The sequence below is a fragment of the Desmodus rotundus genome, chromosome 8 (assembly GCF_022682495.2).
Source record: "Desmodus rotundus isolate HL8 chromosome 8, HLdesRot8A.1, whole genome shotgun sequence".
Lineage (NCBI taxonomy): Eukaryota > Metazoa > Chordata > Mammalia > Chiroptera > Phyllostomidae > Desmodus > Desmodus rotundus.
In genome coordinates, this window is record NC_071394.1 from 49,652,616 (window position 1) to 49,677,688 (window position 25,073).

Consider the following 25,073-nt stretch of genomic DNA (forward strand, 5'->3'; position numbering starts at 1 on the left):
CACACTTAAGAAATTCAAGTGTATAATCGTAACCTAAATTTGTGTCATTTATCCAATCCCTTGGACATTTTTTTGTGTTTTAATTTCTTTTAATTTTAAAAATTTCAGTATGGGAAGTTTGCCCTGAGTCCCTGTCTCCAAGAAAGGAACAGGGACTTCTCCTATATTTTATATAACTCTTCTAAATTTTAAATGCCATAACATTGGTACCCATGACTCGTGTAATTGTTCACTACAATACATTCTTCACTAGAGAAAGAACTTTTAAATGCAAAGAATATGCCTACAACATAGTGTTTTTAAAGCTTATGTAATGATTGCTTGGCAGCAGATAAGTAAAAACTGTCTCTGCTATAGTTAATATTTTCTGGTATCATTCATTAATCACTCCTCCTAATCTTTTTTTAAAAATTAAGTAAGTAGTCATAATCTCAATGGATTATAAAAATCCACATTATGAGTGCATATTGAAGATCCAAAGAAATATTTGGGATCAGAGAGGAAAATGGCAGCGACATAGGTGGGAGCAGAGTCCACTTCCCCCTGCACATGGGTGAAACACCTAGCCGATTTACTGAGGAACAAAGCAAACAGCCAACAGTACCCCAGCATTTATGAAGAGAGGAGACCAAAAAGTATAGAGGACACTGAAAAAACAGACGGTAATGGGATTGCTTCAAGACAAAAAGTCCCTGGGACCAGCGTGGGGACCAGAGCAACTGCTGCCCCAGGCCACGCCCACCAGGCCTGCCACAGGACTTCTGGGAGATAGCTGGTTAACAGCTCCCTCCCCTGTCAAACAAGGTTGGAGCAACACTGTGAGAGACCTGGTTGCTTGAAGTCACAAGGGCGGAATAAGGACGAAGCAGTAAACCTACAGAAACTGTGGGCACTGGCTGGGGAGAGTTGAGAGTTGGGCCTTGTGGGGCCCTGACCCGGACAGTCCCCAGTCTAGCTGGAGAGGTGGGCTGTGTGAGAAGATGGGCCCTTCCTTGTACAGAATGGCAGGATTGAGCAGGAAGATTTTCTCAAAAAGAAAAAGTGAAAAAAAAAAAAGAGAGAGATATTTCAGGGGCAGTTTGGGGGATTCTCCTGCGGCGTCAACTCCAGCCTCCTCTCCACCTTGCTGCCTGGTGCTCCCTTGGGGGTGTGGGCGGCATCGAGCCCAAATTCAAGGCACCAGGGAGAGTATGCACCTCGGAGGAACCTGAGACCACATCGGAGACACCAGGCAGAGTGCGCACCACAGAAGGCCCCACACGTGCACCCATAACCCTAAGTGGGGAGCATACCTGAACCTGTGGGACAGGGGACTGCTGGAGAGCTGGACTGGAGGCTGGCTGAGTGCTGGTCTTAATGGAGAGGAGCTAATCTAAGACCCCTGAGTCTGCTGCAGCCAAATAGACCAGCAAAACTGGCTTGGCCAGTTTGAAGCCAGCAGGAGGCGCTTTTTTTTAAAGTAATTATTTATTATTTTTTAAATTTTTTTTAAATTTAAAAACCTTCTTCCTCTTTTTCCTTCTTTCTTGTTCTATTCCTTCTCTCTTTCCCTTTATATTTTTTCTTCCTTACTTCTTGTTTTTTTTTTTTAAATCTACACAAGTGAGACAATAAAACCTAGAACAGTGAAAAGACCCGAGTTGGACTCAAAGAGGGGGCATCCAAACTGCAAAGACAGTGAAACAAATTTCACTTTGCTACTCAGAGAACTGGCAAGTTATTGTATATTTCTATTATTATTTTTTCATTATACTTACATCACTCATTTTATTAATATTTTTGTATTTCTCTTCTATATGTTTAGTCTTCTTCGCTTGACTGGTTAATTTGCATTGTTTGACTAGTTTCCCCTTGTTCTCTCTTTCACAGTGTATTGTTAATTAACTGTCTTTCATTTCACTTGTGTTCCCTTAGCACACTACTCTAGGACCTATACTCCCTATTCTAGTTATCCGGATCACATAGATTCTGTCATATGATTGTTGCTCCATTACTATTGTAAATAATAGCTGTTCCATACATTTGTAAATATTACACAGAACTTCTCCCAGATCTCAGCCCACTTCACTGGTTCCTGAACTTTATTACTGCTGTGGTTAACTCTATTCTCTGACACATTACACCTATTTTCTACATTTTACTCCCACTTTACCTCATAATTTGACCTCCCACAAGCTCACAGCTTTCTAGATGCAACTCACAATCCTCCCCCCCTCCCCAACAAGAGTCTTATCTTCTTTCTACCCTTTCTAAAAAGTGGCTAGGTGGGTGAATTATCACGGTTAACACTATACATATCCAAAGCATCTCCTATCTCTTCTCTAAGGGGTGGTACTTTAAATATCATATAATACACTCCTGCTCTCTTAAACCATTTTGCCTTCCCCCTACAACCTACCATAAAAAAGAGTAGGTAGAAGCTGTGAACACCAGGATACCTCCTGGAAGAGGAAACCCACCAGCAGAGGAAATACCAACAGCTAAGAACAGAAGAATGTGAAGGAGGGAGTGGAAGTCACACTAACTCAACCCAGGACCTGTCTGGAAATACAACTAAATAGTGGAGAAATTACTCATAATAAACAACTGAACAAGAGCAAGAGGAAAGCCTCAAAACCTTGTACATACAGAAGAACCAGCTCCAACACAACCTGCCCACAACTGCATAACAGAAAACAAGAGGTGGGGGACAGACTGACCCTCAGATAAGCAGCTGGTGGGAAGCACCCACCAAAGAAAGACCCAACAACAGCCAAAAACCAAAGACATACACAGAGCCAACATAAACCACAGCCCCAAATCAGTAAGCTCAGGAGATCAAGGAGACTGTACCACTGAATCTCACAGGTATTCTATCAAAGAAGTTTACACCATAAACCCAGGGGGTCAGAACAGAGCAACTTAAGAAGCACAGGATAACAGGAAGAGTCTCACGAACAATGGAAAGACAAAGAAACAATCCCCAAATGAGAGAAAAGGGGGAAGTCTCAGAAACAATGCTAAATGAAAAAGAGGCAAGTCAACTATCAGATGCTGAGTTCAAAGAATTGGTTAAAAGGAAGCTTAATGAGCTCACACAGAATAACCAAAAACTACAGGGAAATTACAATGAACTCACTGCAAACTATATCAACACGAAAAGAGAAATAGAAACTATCAACAAGGGCCAAGAGGAAATGAAGAATACAATTTCTGAACTGAAGAACACTGTAGAAGGAATCAAAAGCAAGCTCCCTGAAGCAGAGGATAGATCAGCGAACTGGAGGAAAAGGTAGAAAACACACCCAGAAAGAGCAAGAAAAGGACAAGAGGCTCAGAAAGAATGAATAGGGGTTAAGGGAAATGCAGGACAACATGAAGTGTAATAATATCCATATAATAGGGATACCAGAAAGAGAAGAGGGATAGAAAACCTGTTTGAAAAAGTAATTCCCAAATTAGGGAAATTTCCCTAATTTGATGAGAGAAAAGAGCACACAAATCCAGGAAACACAATTAAGAGGAACCCAAAGAGGCCTACTTCAAGACACATCATAATTAAAATGACAAAATCCCAAGACAAAGAGAGAATCTTAAAGGCGGCAAGGGAGAAACAGGAAGTACAATGAATTTTGGTAATGATTAAGGAGCTTTGTTGAAATTTAATTTGCCCTATTTCTATCACTCTTTCCAGAGCTCATTATCACCTTGAAAACATAGATGTGAAAACCAGCATCCCAGAAGCATCTGAAAAGTACAGACTAGGCTTGAAGCACCTCAAAGAGCTCTATCTCCAGAAAATTGGAATTATTTTGTCTATCTATCTGGCAGTTTCCCAAAAATGCCATTTGCAGTGCTTTACATGACTCAGACTTTTGTCTTTGGGGAAATCCTACCCCAAGATATTTATTGAAAACAATCCCCAGCAGTTGTTTAAGATTCCACTCCCTGAATTGGTGATACCAGTTGTAACAAACACAAAACTAGAGGCACTAAAAAAATAAAATCTGAGAATTAAGATATCAATAGTGGCTTTGAGAAACTCCACTTTATTTCAGAAAAACTAGAACAGGCCTGTATGCATGACCAGGAAAGATGCCCTGATGTCTCATCTTTGCCTGACCTTATGAACTTGTGAAAGAAAGAGGTAAAGGCTTAGAAAAAATTGAAGGAATACCACAAAATACACACAGAACCCCATGGAAAAGTTGGTAAACATTGCTTCAAATCATTTAAGGATATATCTGCCAAATCATTCGGTAACCAGCAAGCTAAACAAGCAGATTTTACTGGCAACATTGCTAGGAGATGTAGGTTTTAAAGAATTATGAATTGCTCTGGGTGGATCACACAAAAAAGAAAAATACCACAATAATGAAGTATGGCAGTATAGCAAACCCTTGGGAAGAATGAGAATCTAATTTTCAGGGTATATTATTTGAAATGTCCAGTTAAAAAAACTATGAAATATTCAAAGAATTGGGAAATTGTGGTCTTTTTAAAATTTATTTATTTTTAGAGAGAGGGGAAGGGAGGGAGAAAGTGAGGGAGAGAAACATCAATATGTGGTTGCCTCTCATCTGGCCCCCAACCCAGGCAGGTGCCATGACAGGGAATCAAACCAGTGACCTTTTGATTCATAGCCTGTGCTCATTCCACTGAGCTACACCAGCAAGGGCAAGAAATTGTGGTCTTCATATAATAAAATAAGCTGTCAGGAAATATTTCTGAAGAAACCGGTGTGTTGAAACTGCACAAAAACTTTGAAGTGTCAATACATATATTTTCAAAATACTAAAGAAAGACATGCCCATATAATTAAAACAAAGTATAGTGTTCTCATGGCATGGGGAATGTCAATGAAGCAATAGAGATAGTAATGAGAAATAAAGTTCTATAAGTTAAAAGTATGATAACTGAACTAAAAAATACCCTAGAGGAATTAAACAACATATGTAAGTTTTTGAAGAAAGAATGAGAGGACTTGAAAACTTCAATATCTTTCAATATCAATAGTTCAATTGAGAATATCCAGCCTACGAAACAGAAAAACAACAAATGAATACAAATGAAAAGTTCATTAGTGACTTGTGTGACAGCACCAAGTGAGTGCACCATTAAATGCTTAATAGAAATCCTAGGATAGCATAGAAAGAAAGGGCAGAAAAAATACTTGAAATAAAATGGAGGATAAATGTTGATGAAAGGAAACTTCATTTGGGGTGGTGAACACACAAAACAGTATAGAGATGATGTGTTGTAGAGCTGTGCACCTGAAGCCTCTAAAATTTTGTTAACCAGTGTCACCCCAATAAATTCAATAAAAAGAAAAGTTCAAATTTGATTTGAAGCATTAACTTATACATCCCAGCTCAGTGAATTTCAAGTAGGCTAAACACACACACACAAAAAAACATAACTGAACTTCAAAAACCTTAAATAAGGCATCTTGAAAGCAATAAATAAAAAGGATGTGAATAACAATAAAAAATGCAAAAAAAAAGAAGAAATAAGTGTTGGCAAAGATGTGAAAGCAAAGGGAACCCTTCTGCATTGTTCGTGGGAACGTATGTTGTTTCATTGACTATGAAAAATGGTATGGAGGATCCTCAAAAAATTAAAACCAAAATTACCATATGAAAAATAAATAAATAAAAGGATGTGAATCATAATTGGGATTATTTATAAATATAAGTTTCTCATAATAAACCAAAACAATGAGAAATTAAGGAATAACTAGATTAAACAATTAAAACAAAATAATTTGTCACCAGTAGATTTTCACTACAAGAAATACTAGAGTCCTTAGGAATTAAAAAAGAAAGGGAGAACCAAGATGGTGGTGTAGGTAGACACACTGCACCTCCTCGCACAACCAGAACTGACAGAAAATCCAATGGCAAGGAAGTCCGAAACCAAGGAGATAAAAAATAAACATTTGTCCAGACCCGTAGGAGGGGTGGAGACGGGCAGCTGAGGGGGAGAGGAATTCCGTTGCCATGGTGGGACTGAGACTGGCAGAGTGTGGGACGAACGGGGCAGGCAGTCCGACCATCAGCAGACCCTGCAGCTCCACATTTGCGCACAGATAAACTGGGAGGAATGGCGGGGAGCGAAGCAGACCACGCAACCCAGATTCCAGCACCGGAAAATAAAGCCTCACACCTCTGATTGAAAACACCCGTGGGGGTTGGAGTGGCAGTAGGATAAACTCCCAGCCTCACGAGAGAGCTTGTTGGAGAGACCCACAGGGGCCTAGAGCATGCACAATCCCACCCACTCGGGAACCAGCACCAGAGGGGCCCAATTTGACTGTGGGTAGCCGAGGGAGTGATTGAAATCCGCTGGAGAGTGGAGCAGGCGCCATTACTCCCTCTCGGCCCCTCCCCCACGTACAGCATCACAGCGCAGCAACCAGCATTACCCGCCCCACCCCAGTGAACACCTAAGGCTCCGCCCCTTTAAGTAACAGCTGTGCCAAGACAAAAAAAAAAAAAAAAATGGCCCAAATGACAGAACACTTCAAAGCTCCAGAAAAAATACAACTAAGCGAGGAAGAGATAGCCAACCTATCAGATGCACAGTTCAAAACACTGGTAATAAGGACGCTCACAGAATTGGTTGAATTTGGTTGAAAACTAGATGAAAAAATGAAGGCTATGCTAAGAGAAACAAAGGAAAATGTACAGGGAACCAATAGTGATGGGAAGGAAACTGGGACTCAAATCAATGGTGTGGACCAGAAGGAAGAAAGAAACATCCAACCAGAAAAGAATGAAGAAACAAGAATTCGGAAAAATGAGGAGAGACTTAGGAACCTCCAGGAGATCTTGAAACGTTCCAACATCCGAATTATAGGGGTGCCAGAAGGAGAAGAGGAAGAACAAAAAATTGAAAACTTATTTGAACAAATAATGAAGGAGAACTTCCCTAATCTGGCAAAGGAAATAGACTTCCAGGAAGTCTAGGAAGCTCAGAGAGTCCCAAAGAAGCTGGACCCAAGGAGGAACACACCAAGGCACATTATAATTCCATTACCCAAGATGAAACAGAAGGAGAGAATCTGAGAAGCAGCAAGAGAAAAGGAGACAGTTACCTACAAAGGGGTTCCCATAAGACTGTCAGCTGATTACTCCAAAGAGACCTTACAGGCAAGAAGGGACTGGCAAGAAGTATTCCAAGTCATGAAAGGCAAGGACCTACATCCAAGATTACTGTATCCAGCAAAGCTATCATTTAGAATGGAAGGGAGTATAAAGTGCTTCTCAGATAAGGTCAAGTTAAAGGAGTTCATCATCACCAAGCCCTTATTATATGAGATGTTAAAGTGACTTATCTAAGAAAAAGAAGATAAAAAATGTGAATAGTAAAAATGACAGCAAACTCACAGTTATTAACAACCACACCTAAAACCAAAACAACTAGAACAGAAACAGAACCACAGAAATGGAGATCACATGGAGGGTTATCAATAGGGGAGCAGGAGGGGGAGAGGGGGGGGAAGGTACAGAGAATAAGTAGCATAGATGATAGGTGGAAAATAGACAGGGAGAGGGTAAGAATAGTGTAGGAAATGTAGAAGCCAAAGAACTTATAAGTATGACCCATGGACATGAACTATAGGGGGGGAATGTGGGAGGGAGGGGGTGGACAGGATGGAGTGAAGTCGGGGGGGGAATGGGACAACTGTAATAGCATAATCAATAAATATATTTTTAAAAAAGACAGTAACTTGAATCCACATGAAAAAATTAAGAACACTTAAAGGTAACCACATAATTAAATGTGATGGGCAGTATAGGTACATTTTTGTTTATAATTCTCCAATTAAAAAAACAATTTCATAAAATAATTATTATGAAACAAGGTCATTGGGCCTTTATGATTTATAAAGATATAATATGTATGGCAATAGTATAAAAGGGGGAAGGAACAGAGATATATTTGAACAATTTTTTAATACTATTGAAATTAAGTTGGTATTGATCTAACAAGATAGTTTTAGGTTAAGATATTAGTTATAGTTCCAGAATAAGAAAATAATTAAGTATATAGTAAAAAAGAAATACATGTAAATATGCATTTATAAATGATATATACTTGTATATGTAAATATATTTTTATATATTTATAGTGTTGAACAATATATACACATATAAGGAAAACAGCAATGGAGAAATAAAGGAAAAAAAGACAAATATATAGTAAACAGATAGCAAACAATAGATATAAATTTTATTTTATGTGTATTTTTGTGACAGCATGAATGGAACTGGAGACTATTATGCTAAGTGAAATAAGCCAGTTGTCAAAAGACAAATACCATATGACCTCACCTATAACCAGAAACTAATGAGAAAAATAGAACCAGAGACATGGAAACGTGGAACAGACTGATAGCTGTAGGAGGGGAGGATAGAAAGGCGGTATGGTGGAAGGAAAGGGAAGGGATTAGTCAAAGAACATGTATGAATGACTCATGAGCATGGACAATGGAGAGGGGATAGACTCTGCCAAGAAGGGTGGGCTGGGTGGAAGGGTACAAAAAGGAAAAAATGGGATAACCATAATAGAATAAGCAATGAAAAATAAAAAAATAAAATAAATGGGTTAAACATTTCAAACAAAAAGGAAATATTAACAAAGAAATATTCTAGATTTTTATATTAATTTTTTTATTTTATTTTATTTTTTTATTGTTGTTCAAGTACAGTTGTCTCCATTTTTCCTCCACCACTTACCCCCACCTCATCCATCCCCACCCCCCACCCTGGAACCTACACCCTTTGCCTTTGTCCATGTGTTCTTTATCAATGTTCTTTGATGGCCCTTCTCCTATTTTCCCCTATTATCCCCTCCCCCCACCCCTCTGGTTTGTCAGTTTGTTCTTAATTTAACTGTCTCTGGTTATATTTTGCTTGCTTGCTTTGTTGAGTAGGTTCCACTTATGAGTGAGATCATGTGGTATTTGTCTTTCACTGCCTGGTTTATTTCACTTAGCATAATGCTCTCCAGTTCCATCCATGCTGTCACAAAGGGTATAGCTCCTTCTTGATTTTTATATTAATCTTTATATTTGTATTTATTGCTTTTCTAATTTGGAGAGTTTTTTTACACTTGACACATATAATTTTAATAACCAATGTCACCCCAATAAATTTACTTTAAAAATTTTTAAATACTAATGAAAAGGTAGGCAGTCATGAAGTTCCCAAAAATATTCTGAGCATCAGCTGTAGCTGGCCGAGATTGGGATTAAAGCTTTATCACAAAGAATCTATAAAATGGAAAGCAACATATCCACAAATAACAACATTAGAATTCCATTTTACACAATACTGGGTACACAGTTTTATTGTATATAGTTTAAAACATATGGGGTGAATATTGAGACAAATGTACTTGAACAATAAAACAACATATGTGATAAAATATTAATTAAAACTGATGATTTTTCTGAATTTATGAGTCTATTAAAATAGCTTTATAAAAATTGAACTATAATAGAAATATAAATCATATTAGTTTCAGGTATATAACATAATGCTTTGTATTTGCATTTATTGTGAAATGGTCACTGCAATGTCTGTGTAACCACCATCACAATACAGTTATATTTTTTTCTTTGATGAGGACTTTTAAGATTTATTCTCTTGGCTACTTTCTGGTAACTACCAATCTGTTTTTTTGTATTTATAAGCTTTTAAAAACAAAATCCACATATAAGTTAGATCATACTCCATTGTCTTTCTTTTTCTGACTTCTTTTACTTAGCACCATGACCTCAAGTTTTATCCATGTTCTTGCAAATGACAGGAATTCATTATTTTTCATGGTGAATTCTATCATTCATATATATGTGATGGATAAACACATCCATCATACACACGCATACTACTTTCATTTATTCATTCATCCATTGATAGCCACTTAAGTTGTTTCCATTTCTTGGCTATTGTAAACAATGCTGTGTTGAATATGGAGGTGCATATCTTTTCAAATTAGTGTTTTTTATTTTCTGCAAGTAATTACCCAAAAGGGGAAATGCTATATCATGTAAAAGTTTACTTCTTTAACCCCCACCATAGCATATGTTTTATTATTGATTTTAGAAGGAGAGGAAGAGGGAGAGAGGATGGGAGAGAGAGAGAGAGATCCATTGGTTGTCTCTCATACTCATAGAGACCAGGGATCAAACCTGCAAACTCTTTGTGTATAGGATGATGCTCCAACCACTGTACCACCCAGCCAGGGCTAATTTAATTTTTTGTGAATATCCATACTCTTTTCTGGAGTAGCTGCACCGATTTACATTTCTACCAAGACTCCACAAAGGTCCCATTTTATCCACATCCTTGCCAACAATTGTTACTCTTTTTTCTTTCTTGCTTTCTTTTTTTTTTTTTATAGTAGCCATTCAAACAGGCATGAGGTGAAGTACCATTTTGGTTTTGATTTGCATGTCCCTGATGACTAGTGATATTGAGCATCTTTTCCTGTACATGTTGGCCATCTGTATGTCTTCTTGGTGAAAAATGTCTGTTCATTTCTTAATTGAATTTTTTTCTATTAAGTAATATAAAGTCTTCATATTTTTGCATACTAACTCCTTATCTGATATATGATTGGTGATTCTTTTCTCCTGTTCAATTGTCTGGATTTTCATTTCTTGATAATTTCTTTTGCTATGCAGAAGCTGTTCAGTTTGACATAGTCACACTTGTATGTTTTTGCTCTGTTTTTGAAAACTGATCACCCACAAGCATTGACAAGAATGATATCAAGAGCTTTCTTTCTTTCTGTGACACAGAGAGAGAGATTTGCTGTTTTTCTTATTTATGGATTCATTGGTTGCTTCTTGTATGTACCCTGATTTTAGAGGAAAAGTTTTCAGCTTTTCCCTGTTGTGTTTATTTTCTGTGGGTTTGCCGTACATTGACTTTATTATGGTGGTATACGTTCCCTCTCTACCCACTTTACTAAGAGGTTTTAATCATAAATGTATGTTAAATTTTGTCAAATATTTTTATGCATATTTTAAGATGACCATGGTTTTTGTCCTTGATTTTGTTAATGTGTACCACAGTATTTGATTTGTGGATGTTGAACTATGCTTATGTAGTTGGAATAAATCCACGTGATCATGTGTATGATCTTTTTAATGTTTTGTTGAATTCAGTTTGCTAATATTTTGTTGAAGATGTTTGCATCTATGTTTATCAGGTATATTTGTGAGGTAGGCATCTATCTTCATGAATTTCACACTTAGAAGTTCATAGAGAAAAATACAGCCTTTGCTGCATCCCATAAGTTTTAGTATATTGTATTTGCATTTTCATTGTCTCAGCCTTTTATTATTTTTCTTTTCATTGTTTAATTAACCATTGCCTGTTTAAAGTACTTGTAATTATTTCTCCTAATCCTCACCTAAGGATGTGCTTATTGATTTTCAGAGAGAGGAAGGGAGAGAGAGAGAGGGTGAGAAATATTGTTAAATGAGAAAGAAACATTGATTGTTTGCCTCCTGCACACACCCTGACTGGGAATGGAACCCACAAACTATGTATGTTCCCTGACCAGGGATCCAACTCACAACCCTTTGGTGTATGGGATGATGCTCCAACCAACTGAGCCACTTAGCCAGGGCTGAGTTTTTCAATTTTCTTCTTGTAATTAATTTCTATTTTTATACCATTGTGGTAAAAAATGTTGATTGAGATTATTTCAAATTTTAAAATTTATTAAGACTTCCTAATGACCTAACATATAATCTGTCCTGGGGAATGTTTTCTGTGTTTCTTAGAAGAATGTACATGCTGTTCCATTTGGGTAGAACTTTCTGTTAACTTCTTCTGATCTAATGTGTTATCTGAGGTTCATCTTTCCTTATTGATTTTTCTATCTGGTGATCTATCCACTGATTTAAGTGTGGTATTAAAGTCTCCTACTAATATTATATTGCTGTTTATTTATCCCATTAGTTCTGTTAATATCTGTGAATATGTGTGTGTATATATATATACACACACTTATATATACATATATATATACATACACTTATATATCTATATCTATCTATGAAGATAGACAGATATAGATATATGCCCTAATTTCTTAATTGTTGGAAAAATATTATTGACTTTACCTATTGACCTATTTTTTTCTGTTCAGTTAGGGGAAAAATGACTTCTTAAGGCCTTCTATATATACTTATTTTGCAATTTCTTTCCATGCAGGTACTCATGAACCCATTCCTTATGAGTTCTTCTAACATTTCTCCATAAACAATGTTCCTGTAAATAGTAAAAAAGGCCTCCATGTTGTTAAATTTAATGGTCAATTTCCAGTTGTCATTATCCCATACTCTACTTTCTCTCCCTTCCTTGGCAACTCCCTCCCTTTCTTTGCTGGTTCTTTCTTATTTTCTACATTTTTTTTGGTCTAGGATCCCAGGAATTGGTTCTTAGTCCTTTTCTCGACATACTCTCTGCACCTTGATCTTTTCACCCAGACTGCAGGTTTACTTATCTACATGCTGACAGATCCTAAATTTTTAATCTCATCCCTAATTTTCCCTTAAATCTATACCAATCTATAGAACTATATACTTATCCCTTCCAATTCTAATTTGCCCCCAAATGCAACATGTCCAAAATCAAACTCTTGATCTTTTATGTCAAATTTGTGTTTCCCTCAATTCCTCCTTTGTAGTAAATGGCAACTCTCTCTTCTAGTTGTTAAAACATAGATCTTGGAATCATCTTTACTTAAATTTAAATTCTGCATCTTTCCTCATTGCAAATCTTTAAAGCTCCTTTCCCTTTTAAAACTCTTATTCCCAAATTGCTCATTCTCAACAATATAGCCAAAAATTATCATTTTAAAACTTACATCAATTTTTGTCACTTCTCAGCTAAAGAATCAACAGCCGTTTTCCATGTCACTCACAGTAAAATTCATAAAAGCCCCATATGACTGCACCAATTCTGGCCTGTGTTATTTCTTTGACCTCAATTAGTATTAATTACTACAATTTCCCTCCTGCCACTAGAATGTAGGTCCCATCAGTACTTTTTTTGTCTATTTTTCTAACTACTATATCTTTTCACCAAGAAAAACACCAAATGCATAGTAAGCACCAACAAATGTTTATTGATGAATGAATGATTAAGTTTGCCAAGAACTTATGCTTAGTGTGAGATTCAGGAGGATCAGAAGAACTTCATTACAAGAAGATAGTAGATAACTAGGTAGAAGTCATCTGTGGATGTTCAGTAGATAGATAAATGATGCAGATCCCGGCCAGCAGGATCCTTGTGTTGAGGTAGCAATAGACAAATTCACACAGACTACAGAAATCCTGTGGAGAAAAAGGGATGGCGTGGGAGAGAGCCCAAGATAGGCCGACTCCTTCCTGGACAGGTTTTATTGCTTTTCTGGGTACATTACATTGAGGATGGTCCTCATTTACTATGCACAGGTTCACTGTAGGTGATCACCTTTTACAGACAACAAAGGACAGAATGCTGCTAATTACTTCAAAGAGAAGGATGTAACAGATCAAGGGGGAAAGTGGTCGAACTGGTTACACTCCATATTTGGGTGGTTTAGCACAGACTTTAGGAAGTTAAAGATACTCAGTAAACATTTGCTGCCTCGATCCAGGGTGAGGGAGTTTTAGCAAAAGCAAGTGTCATAGCAGCCTAGGTACAATGCAGGCCTGATTCCCCACAGGAGAATCTGTCTGTGGGTGTGGGTCCTACGTGCAGAACCTCGCTCCCACTGACTTTTCCAAGTAGGAGATGGGCTACATTTCCCACGTGTAGAACAGTTCCCTATAGATAAACATGTAGTTCTAAAACTCACATTATAGAGTAAAAGAAGGGCATTGGTTCAATAGAAGTAAAAACTGAAGCCCAAGGAGTGATATATATATAAGGTGTCAAAGGTGACCATTGAGGCTGAGGAAACATGAATTGACTTTGGCATCAAGGTCCAAACTTGAACACATCTCTGCCACCTGTTTTTTCTTTTAAATACATATTTTTGCCTACCACTCACTCCCCTGAGAAAAAGTATAAAAATTTTAAAGTGCCAACCTACATTACATAATTGGCATATAATTGACATGGTGTAAATAATGAAAAATATTAATCCTTCCAAAAATGTTATATATTTAGATATTTGGTTTTTAATAACTGTGATAAAATATCTAGTTTATTAAAGGTGCAGCAGAGTTAATTTTGAAAAAAAGTTATTTGTTATATTTTGCCTGGTTGCAAGTTTCAACAATATTCTTCCTTTCACCAAGAATGAATTGTGTGTTTTGTTGTTGTATTTATTTAATTGTACACAGGCACATCTCATGTTTTCCAAAACATTCCTATTTTTATGTGTGGTAGACTTAATGTGGGTTGACCCAGGAAGCATCAGAGTCTGCAGCTGCATTCAATATGCTCACTGCACAAAGAATGAAGAGATGAATAGAGTTAAGGAAGGAAAAAACCTCTTAGTTAACCAATATCATATCATAGTACCACTGAAGTAGGTATTGTTAAAAAAACATATGAAATAATGATGGAGTAACTAAAATAATTTTTACATGGAAGCATTTTAGGATATTAGAATAGTTAATGGAAATATTTCCTCTTTCTGGAATAAGTCAATATTTGCCATAGGAAACTAACTATCAAATACTGGTTTTAAAGGGAATTGTTGAGACAGTATGGCTATTTCTATCTATGTTGTACAGAACTATAAGTCTACATTGTGCTATATTGCACTCTTATGGCATGAACAGAGAAAATATTTGCAAAGTGAATAAAATATCATTTTATTTAAATAGTTCCCTGGTTATATTTTGCTTGCTTGTTTGTTTTGTTGATTAAGTGCCGCTTATAGGTGAGATCCTATGGTATTTGTCTTTCACTGCCTGCCTTTCTTCACTTAGCATAATGCTCTCCAGATCCATCCATGGATGGATGGGGTGTGGGGGAGTGGTGTGGGGGAAATGGAGACAACTGTACTTGAACAACAACAATAAGAATAAATGGATGCAATAAATAAATAAATAGTTTCCTAGTAAATGAAGACATTAAAATATGTCCTAAATGAGTTGCTTTTCTATTTGTGTTATTTTCCATTTCTATATACTATAAATTACAAAACAACAGTAATATGCACATTGATTTTAATTGTGTATCTTTTATTACAAATATGTAATTATATAGCAGTAACTTTAGCAATTTCATATGGTTAATTACTCTCTTGTTTTCTTTATAAGTTTATTATATATACTTCTTTAAGCATATGTGTATTTTTCTCAATTCTCTTAGAATTAAATAATTTTATGGTTTATATTTTTATGAATTTTCTTTTTTAAATTTTATTGTTGTTCAGGTACAGTTGTCTGCATTTTCTCCCCACCACTCTCCCCCAGCCATCCCCACCTCCCTCCCCTGATCCCACACCCCCTTGGTTTTGTCCATGAGTCCTTTATAGTTGTTCCTGAAAACCCTTCACCCCATTACCCCTCCCTCCCCTCTGGTTACTGTCTGTTCTTAATTTCAATGTCTCTGGTTATATTTTGCTTGCTTCTTTGTTTCATTGATTAGGTTCCATAATTTTTATGGATTTTCATAAGCTTTTAAAATCTATCCTAAAAATTACCTCACGATTTTAACAAAAACCAAGTATAAAAATTAACATTATTTAAATTAAAAATTAATAAAATGCATTATTTTTTGAAACTGAACCCCATGGCTTCTAATGTCATGAACATTCATATCTCCTTTCTTTCAGGAGTTCATACTCAGTGTCCTATGACAAATAGTAACTTATTCTAAAGTACAGTGAATAATGCTTTCTAAAATCATTCCAATCCAAATCTATCATTTGAAGTGTGTACAAAGAAATAAAAATGCTTTTTAAACTACTTTTGTGGTTCTCTTTAGTTACACTTTATCAAGAATAAAATTTTGATCTAGCCAAACATATTTTTATGCAGCATTTACCAATATTGAAATGACTGTCATGAATAATAAATATGCCTAGTCCTTCAAGCTCTTAGATCACCAGTCTTGAGGTAAGTCTGTAATATATGTGAAATTTACCTATTGAACAAAACTTCCTACAGTTGCCAAACATTACAAATAGTTTATTATAGTCTAATTTATTGCACTTGAAAAGTGTTTAGCTATGATCTACTTCTCTACTTGCTATCAATTTTTTAAAGAAAAAATTTTTGTGACCCATTTGTCTTTTCTTTTCAGGAGCTGGAATTTTCAAATCTTTTTGCTGTTCTTCACTGCATTCATTCATTCTTTGCTGCCAAAGTAGCTTGTTTGGACCCTCTCTTTTTAGGCAGTCAGGCTACTGCTTCTGCTGCTGGCAGTTCTGCTTCTACAAGCAAAGTAAAGTATACAACTTGATATAACTGAGCTTTGTATTGCCACTTCCCATGACTCCATAAATAGAATAAACAGATTCATCATTTTAGACCACAGAGAAACAATAACATCATCAAGTCAACAGTGAAGTCAAAATAAAATTTCAGCAGAAAAAACATGGTCATAAGGGGATCTCAAAGGCATTTCTATTTTAGAAGGCAACTGTGAATAATTCTAAATGAACAGAACAACTTGATCTCATTTGGTTGATTTGTACCAGTTTACTGCTTTCATTAAAAGTGAAGAAAAAATGAATGATTTGAATTATGTAAATAATATAAAAATTGTAAGCTATCTATAAATAAAAATACCAATTAAATGGCTATTTCTGTATTTTAGATTATTTGTATGCGAATATATGTTGGGTCGGATCGTGAACTAATAATGCTCTATAATTATATTACGAGCAGCCTAAGGGAGGCAAAAAACCCATATGGCAACAAGGACACTAGCATGCAAAATATCTCATCAAAGAAAAAAAAACACTTTAATTTGCGGGTGTAGATTTCTCCTTGTAGTCTCATTTCATGATTTGACACTGACACTCTCATTTTGTTTATCTTATTGTAAAATATTCCTAACAGTTGCAAAACAATATTGACCTGTGGTAGATGCAATGTGAAGTGAACTATTTCCTCCTTGGATCACTTATACTAAATGTTTTGTTCACTGCCAGTGTAAATTTCATTATGAATGAAGGAAATATTCATGAACATATATTTTGTCCTTCATTTAGGAAGATTTATATTTTACCTAAAAATTTATTTTCAAATTAAAGTTTCATAAATTTTCAGTGATTCTAAAACTTTTGTGGAAAAACATATCAACCACTCCAGCGTGAGAAACAATTCTTTGTAACCCTAACCCTAATTGTGAATTAAAATGTTTCTAGAAAGTGATCTCAAATCTATTATTATGTTAGTTAAATTAAATTTTTTCATGTTAGTAGTATTTGAAGATAAAATAAATATATGAAAATAAAATTAAAAATTTCTATCTTGCCATGTCATAAAAATTTATTATATAACTCCAAACAATGTGGGCTAATTTAGGTATATTTTCTAAGGAATTCTAGATGTGAAAAGGCTGGAAATTTGAAAACATGGGGCTGGGGGGGTGTGCACACAAGTCAGATTCCAGATATTACATAACTTTAATGTGGAAAACATTTTTCGTCCTTCACTACTGAGCTCTGCTTTTAAACAACCATCTACCTATTTTAAAAAAGGAAAAAATGCTTTCTTATTAATACACATGTTCCCAACTGAAACAAAATTGGATATTTCCTTATGAAAATGACCAAGTATCTAATAAGGTGGTTTGATTTTTTTTTTTAAATAGGAGGAAAAAAATACCACTCAAGGAGGAAAAATAAGTTGTAAAAAGATTTTACCATTATAATTTAAAAATTAGCATGTAACTATTTCTATAATCATAGATTATCAATTTACTTTACATCTGATTAAAATTCTGAGTCACATTAAATTTTTTAAACAATAAGGTTCATAATTATACTAAGTTGGGCCTAGGACATGTTATTCAAAGAATGTCAGAAAAAATTAATGATAATTAATATAATTTATTTTGACCATAAAACTACATATCCATAATTAGGGTAATACAATAGAATTTCTCCTCAATATGTATCACTCAAACTCAAAAGTCATTCTAAAATCAGAAGCCCACAGAAGATAGGCTTTACTCACCCACTATTGTGTGTAATGGAGAAAAAGTAGAGGGAGGCATCAACCTTAGGACATGAAGCTGCAGCAATTCATTACAGAATCTCTGCTACTAACTAGAGTTGTACCCCTCAGTGTGGCCCACCTTGAGGGAACCTCTGTGTGTCCACATTGTGATAAGCTGGTCCACAGGAAATATGAAGTGGGCAAGTTAGTCAAAAGAAAAAAATGTTTAAACCTTTATGTAATTGTAATACAGTTATTAAAAATTAATGTCAGATTTTTAAAAGCTCCATTTTAAAAATACAAAGGCAATTGGTATAAATGTCCTTTTTGTTACATCATAAAAACATTCTAGCCTGTACTTATGTGTATGATGAAGAAAAAGATACACAAAGAGATATGTATGGGTATATAGCTCCTTGTGCAACACAGGTACTCACATACACATACATATATACACAAATGTATATATAATTAGATGCTAACAGATTATATTAAAATGTTCCAAATACACATACTTAATATCTTTAAATTTATGTTATAGTTTATAACTTGAATTAAAATGTATGATAATACTAAATTTATTTTTGATACTATTGATACAAAAAAAGCCTAAAATGCTACATAGTATAATTAGCAGAACAGCCACCTATTAAAAATATTATTCTGATTTTTCTTAGTTAATAGATAGTATTTAGCATTTTCTTTTGCAGTCTAATATTAGTTACTGTCATTTGTTATAACTTGGATTAATTGAATGAGAAAGCTCATGAATGAAAAATACTCAGATTAATCTCTATTTCTCATGTAATATAGATTTAGAATCATTAGATTTATTCATATTAAAACCTAGTTTATACTAGAGCACATTTTATCAGAAGAAAACTTAATTTTGTGTTAACTCTTCTAGTGCCTTGGTATATGTTTGTGTATATTATATGTATATATGTACATATGTGTGTGTATATATACATTTGCATATACATGCACACATTTCAAGGGTTCATTACAGTGTGCATAGTGAAAGTTCGAGAATATTGTATAACAGATACTGAGGTCAGAGAAAGAAGTTCAAATATTTTGAATTTTGCTATTATAATAACATATTTTGCCTGATAAAAATAACAATTCATTTAAGCTAAAATAAAGTAAAGCAGGGGCATTTTAAATTTGTTATATTGCAAAAAAGTATTTATTTAAAACTACTTTAATATATAATATACGTGTAATGTGTATTCTAACATTTATCATCCAGCACTATTTTAAGGGAAAATAATCACTTCTTGTCCATTTTCCAGGCTTATACCAAGTTATAGTTTGAGAGCTTTTGATCACAGAACTGTCATTTAGCAAGTAGAAAAGTAATTACTTGAAAATAAATGTCAAGCCCTCATTAACCAAGTAAGCAGAGAAAGCATTAGTTTGTAGATTGACATTTCCTTCATCTACAAAAAAGCTTGCTTATAAACTTTTGTCTACATGGAATGCTAGATTTGAGAGAATTTTGATTTTTCATTGTGAAGATTACTAATTTAAAAATTATTTAGTTTTACTGCTAGAAATCAGCAGTGTGGAGAAGCTTTAAACGCACAAGGACATTCTTGTGCTTTACTTTTTAAGGTAAATGTAGATGTTCTGATATTAATAACAAACATTTTGCCACTCAATACTTCTGTACCATGAATTCTCCTTAAAGAATTCTTTTATTCATTCCTCTGGAACTGTTATTTATGATTTACTCTTGTTCCTTAATATTTTAAAATCATAATCCACTTATTTGCACACTTGAAGTTGCTCTCAAAGATAAATAAAATATAAATAGTATATATTTTATAGATATTAAAATAAAATGAAAATACCAGAAATATAACATGTAAATGTATTTATTTCATTTTTAATTGTTTTGGTGAATGTTTGTAAATATAAATTAATATTTGTGACAAGTTGTCACTTTGTTCTTTAAGTTTATTAATGTACTACTAATAAAACTGTATCTTTTTTAATGAAGCATACTGGGAAATAAAAACAAATACTTTTTACTACATTTGTGTTTTCATTTTTGGGGATAGCATGCAAGTTTTACATGTGTTAAGAGCATGACCCTGAGAGACATAACTGCACAGAACAAGGGCAGATGTGAGCTCCCTGCCTTGGGGGCACACTGCTTCGGACATGATCTGTTCTAGCCCATCAATGTTTATGACGATTATATATCTGGCCTCTAAAAGGCCCTAAAGATTAAAGAAAGATGTTATTTGACAAATTACTAAAACAACCCGAGTCACAACTACTGAAAGCATGACAACTCTGATATCTTCACAGTGGTCCATTTTGAGCTGAATCTGTATTGAGTAGACTAATCTGACAGGGCATCGTTATCTGGTTCTTTGTCACTAGAAGAGCTCGTCATTTTATGTCATACAAGGCCACGGTTGTCTTTGGGTAATTACAGCTTCATAAAAGTGATTGCTCATATAAATTATTTTAAAACAAATCTGATACCAATATTATTTTAGTAAACAAATGCAGTTCTCTCTCATTTTTGATATACTCAATTTTTGCTTTGAAAAAAACCTGAAAAATTGTACTTGCTCATCATAAGTAATTTAAGCACTGGAATACAAGACACAAAACAAATAGTTATTACATTCAATCTCACAACCATAAAAATATGTATTATACATTTTAGATAAATGTTACTCTGTACATGTCTGTGTTTATATAGAGGTAAAAATTAGTTGATGTGCATAGATTTAAATGTTTCTATAAATATATTCCCTCAAAATTACAATGTAAAATAAATATATGACTGTGTTTTGGGAATATTTATAAACAAGAATAGCAAAATGTGGATTTTTAAAAGTTAACTACATACAATTGGCCCTTGACTAAAGTGAGGGTTAGGAGTACTGATCCCTATGCCGTCAAAAATCTGCATAAAAATTCTTACTCCCCTAAATTTTAACTATAGTCATTCCTTGGTATCTGTGGGAGGATTGGTTCCATGGTCCCCTGTGAATACCAAGACTCACTGATGCTGAAGTCCCTTATACAAAATGGTATAGAAGAATGCATAGAGTCAGCTCTCTGCATCCACAGATCCCCAATGCAGATTGAAAATGTTCTTTTCGATCTGAGATTGGTTGAATCTGAGGGTGCAGACCTGGGGATAAGAGGGGAGGCTATATATTTATTGAGAAAATACCTGCATATGAAGTGAACCTGTGTGATTCAAAGCTGTGTTGTTCAAGAGTCAACATGTATTAGCCAAAAGTGGATTGCATGTTTATTTTAAATGGATTGTAACCTGTAAATTATTATTTTATTAATTTCTAAGATAAATTAGGGTAAATTTTAAATACAGGAAGTCAACCTCTTCATAATACAGTTATGTAAGTTTTGATGAGTAGGTATGATTGTGTAACACCACCAAGATCAAAATATAGAGCAGTTCAGACTCACCAATATATTACTTAGTGCCATTTGTAGAAAGCCTCTGCTACTAATCTCAACTTCATTCAACTATTGATCTGTTTTCTATATCTATAGCTTTCCATTTGCAAAATTAAAGTGAATAGTAAGTTATATTTTGAGGTTATTCCCTTTTTTGAGGAGCATCATTTTTCTTTCATAAAGTCTATGTGCTTTTTCAGGAGGAATGACAATTCTAATCAATGTCACTGTGTTCACAAATATCCTATATCCTCTTCTACCCTTTGTCCGCTGGAGCCTACCAGTCTCTGTCAGGGTCATTTCTAACCAGCTTCAGAGTTTTCTAGGCGTGAGTCATGTACTTTTCCTCATATGAGCAAGTATGGAAAGAACATTCCATTTAAGGAAAATATCACAATGAAGGTGTTTGAAATCAAGGGGTTGCAATAGTTTACTTTTACATAGACATAAATTTTTAATTTATGTTAGTAAATACCAAAGAAGGTAATTGCCAGATCATATAAGAGCTTGTTCAGTTTTGTAAGAATCTGTCCAACCTTCTTCCAAAGTTACTGTAGAATATTGCATTCCCACCAGTAATGTATATGAGTTTTTGTTGATCCACATCCTGACCTGTGCTTGGTGTTCTCAGTGTTACAGATTTTGACTGTTCTAACAAGAGTGTAGTAGTATCCCTATTACACTATAAGTAGAACAACGTTCAAGTCCTCCGTGTTCAATAGCTCCTTTACTTCCCAGGTGTTTCAATATGAAATTCCTCTTCATTACTATATTTGTTTGCTAGGGCTGCTATAACAAAGTACCACAAACAGAATGAGAAAAAATAATGGAGATCTATTAGCCCAAAGTACTGGAGTCTAGAAACCTGAGCTCAAGGTGTCGGGACGGTCATGCTCCCTTTGAGGCACTAAAAAGATCCATTCTAGGATTCTTTCCTAGTACCTAGTGGTTCCTTGGCTCACAGCAGCATAATTGAAATCTCCTTGTGTGTGTGTTACCATTTTATTTAATTATTTATTTTTATAATGACATCAGTCAAAATGGGGTCTGCTATGCTCCATTATAACCTCATGTTATCTAATTATATTTACAGCAATGTTATTTTCAAATAATACCATCTTCTGAGGTATTAAGACTTTAGGCTATTTTGAGAGGGACACATTTCAGCACATAACAGTCCTTAAGATGACAGCTTAAACGATACTTATAATAAGAGGCTTTAGCTCCCTTTCCTTGTATCAGAAAAGCTGAATTCTATATGCCATGTACTTACAGCACTTAGCCACTTTTATTACTGTGGTTAAATTTACCATCTTCCCTATTAAACTTTAACTTGTATGAAGGCAGTGACTATATCTTTTTTGTTTATGTTTATATATTTATCACCTATCAGGCATGCTGGAACATGGAAGATGCTTAATGAAAGGTGTTATTGTTAAATAATTTCTAAAAAACCATAACCAAAAGTAATATTTTGTTCAAAACTAAAGTGCATTGGGAATTCAAAAGTGACTACATGACACCATTTTAGTGATTATCCTGACATCATTGCTTATTTTTCAAGAAAATCCTTATTGGTGCGTTTGCTTTTATATGATTACAGCTAATCATATAAACAATAGTTGACAAAATTAAAAATAAAAATGAATTGATATTCCTTGGTATTTTTCTTTTATTTTTTAAGGTCTAATGTTTCTTGTCTTACATTATCATTTTGTTTAAAGCATCTTCTACTAATATATAATGTATGTTAATAAATTTTCAACATTGTCATTTTTAAACTAATATACAGTATTATATCTCCAGAGAATAACTAAATTTTTTAATTTAGGGTGATATTTTCCAAAAGCAAGTATAAAAGAGAAACCTTCAAAATTAAGACATTGTAAAGTAAACAAAGAAAAATGTAGAGATATAGGAACTCAATTTACTAATTCTGTGAATGCACTGTGCAAGATAAAAATAATCAGAATGACTTCTAAAAAGGATGAATATCTCTGCTGTGTAGCAGTAACCCAATAGCTTTTTAAACAATATTCAAGACAGTAGAAACTGCTTCAAGTCTTCTCTTCCTGAGTACTAATTTCATTTAAAAATACAAGAGTTGAAACCAAGAGATGAGTCAAATAACCTTGAATATGTTATATTGACATTATAATTGACTTTAAATGTATAGTAATGAGAGCAGCAGATCTCCTTTGCAATGGTTCCCATAACATAATTTTGTGGAACAAAGTTATATCATCCCTGAGGAATCATTGTGTTGTAATAGTTACCTCTGTCAGGAATATTCTATCTATTCTCCCCTTTATCAGATTAGTTTTCCCTTTATACAAAACAATGATATTTATGTTTAAAACACTGTTGCATGATAATCATGTGTAACTTACTTTATACTTTTCCATAAATATGTTGTAAGCAATTCATAATAAATCTTCTAGTAAGTTACAAAAGCAGATAAAATAAGTAAAGCATTAGTAGTATTCAATTTTTTTTCTGGAAAGTATTGGGTTAACCAAAAAGTTTGTTTAGTTTTTTCTGTAAAATAAATTATACATTTTTCATTTCACCAAAAACTTTATTGACTCAGATATTTTGAGTATGTTGGCTATCTTTTGCATGGTATAATGTTGATTGCTCTCAATTAATGTCTTCATTTGATCACTACTAACTTCAACTACTAACTAGCTTCAAGAGCTTCACTGAAGCTCTCTGGGCTAGCTGAAGCCTTGCCCAATGAGAAATCTCCAGCATGAAACTTCATAAACCACTTTTGGCACTTTCAATCAGTCACAGCACCTTCTCCATACACTGCACAAATCTTTGTGTGTGTGTGTGTTTCAGTGGCGTTTTTACCTTTCTTGAAGTAATAAAGCATAATATGCCAAAAATGGTGTGTGTTTTCTTCCATCTTCAACATTAAAATGGCTATGCAAAAATTCATCAATTTTGATAAGACTTTTAAAAATTTACTCTGATATGACAGCTATCACAATACAATCTAACAAAATTATTTCAAATTAAGTTAAAGACAACTAAGTGCTACTAGAGTCATCTTACAGAAAAAAATGAATGAACTTTTTGGCCAACCAATACTTAAATGTATTTTAATGTCAATAATTATTTAAAAGTTGAGTACACCAGATGAGTAAATATTTTTACTTTTAAAAATGCATTATCACTTCCCCCTATTACTCCCCCCTGCCCCACCCATCTCCACCTCCCATCCTCAATTCTACCCTCCTTTGGCTTTGTCTATGGGTCTTTTGTACATGTTCCTTAATGACCTTTCTCCTTTTTCCCACCATAATTCTCCTCCTTCCTTCCCTATGGTCACTGTCAGTTTGTTCTTTATTTCATGTCTCTGGTTATATTTTGCTTGCTTGTTTGTTTTGTTGATTAGGTTACATTTATAGGTGAGATCATATGGTATTTGTACTTGAACAACAACAAAAAAACTGAAAAAATAATTAAACCCAAATGTTGAGTGTTTTAGAAAAAAATAAGG

At 34.4% G+C, this 25,073-nt stretch overlaps 1 protein-coding gene across 1 annotated transcript in view; it reads left to right on the forward strand.

The window, feature by feature from the left end:
• Positions 1-16,576, forward strand: part of SNTG1 (syntrophin gamma 1) — a 534,413-nt gene extending 517,837 nt beyond the window's left edge. The window contains exon 18 of the mRNA XM_024578290.3: positions 16,251-16,576. Coding sequence (XP_024434058.1) covers positions 16,251-16,409 — 159 coding nt within the window. The 3' untranslated portion in view covers positions 16,410-16,576. The remainder of the gene's footprint in view (positions 1-16,250) is intronic.
• Positions 16,577-25,073: the final 8,497 nt, after the last annotated feature.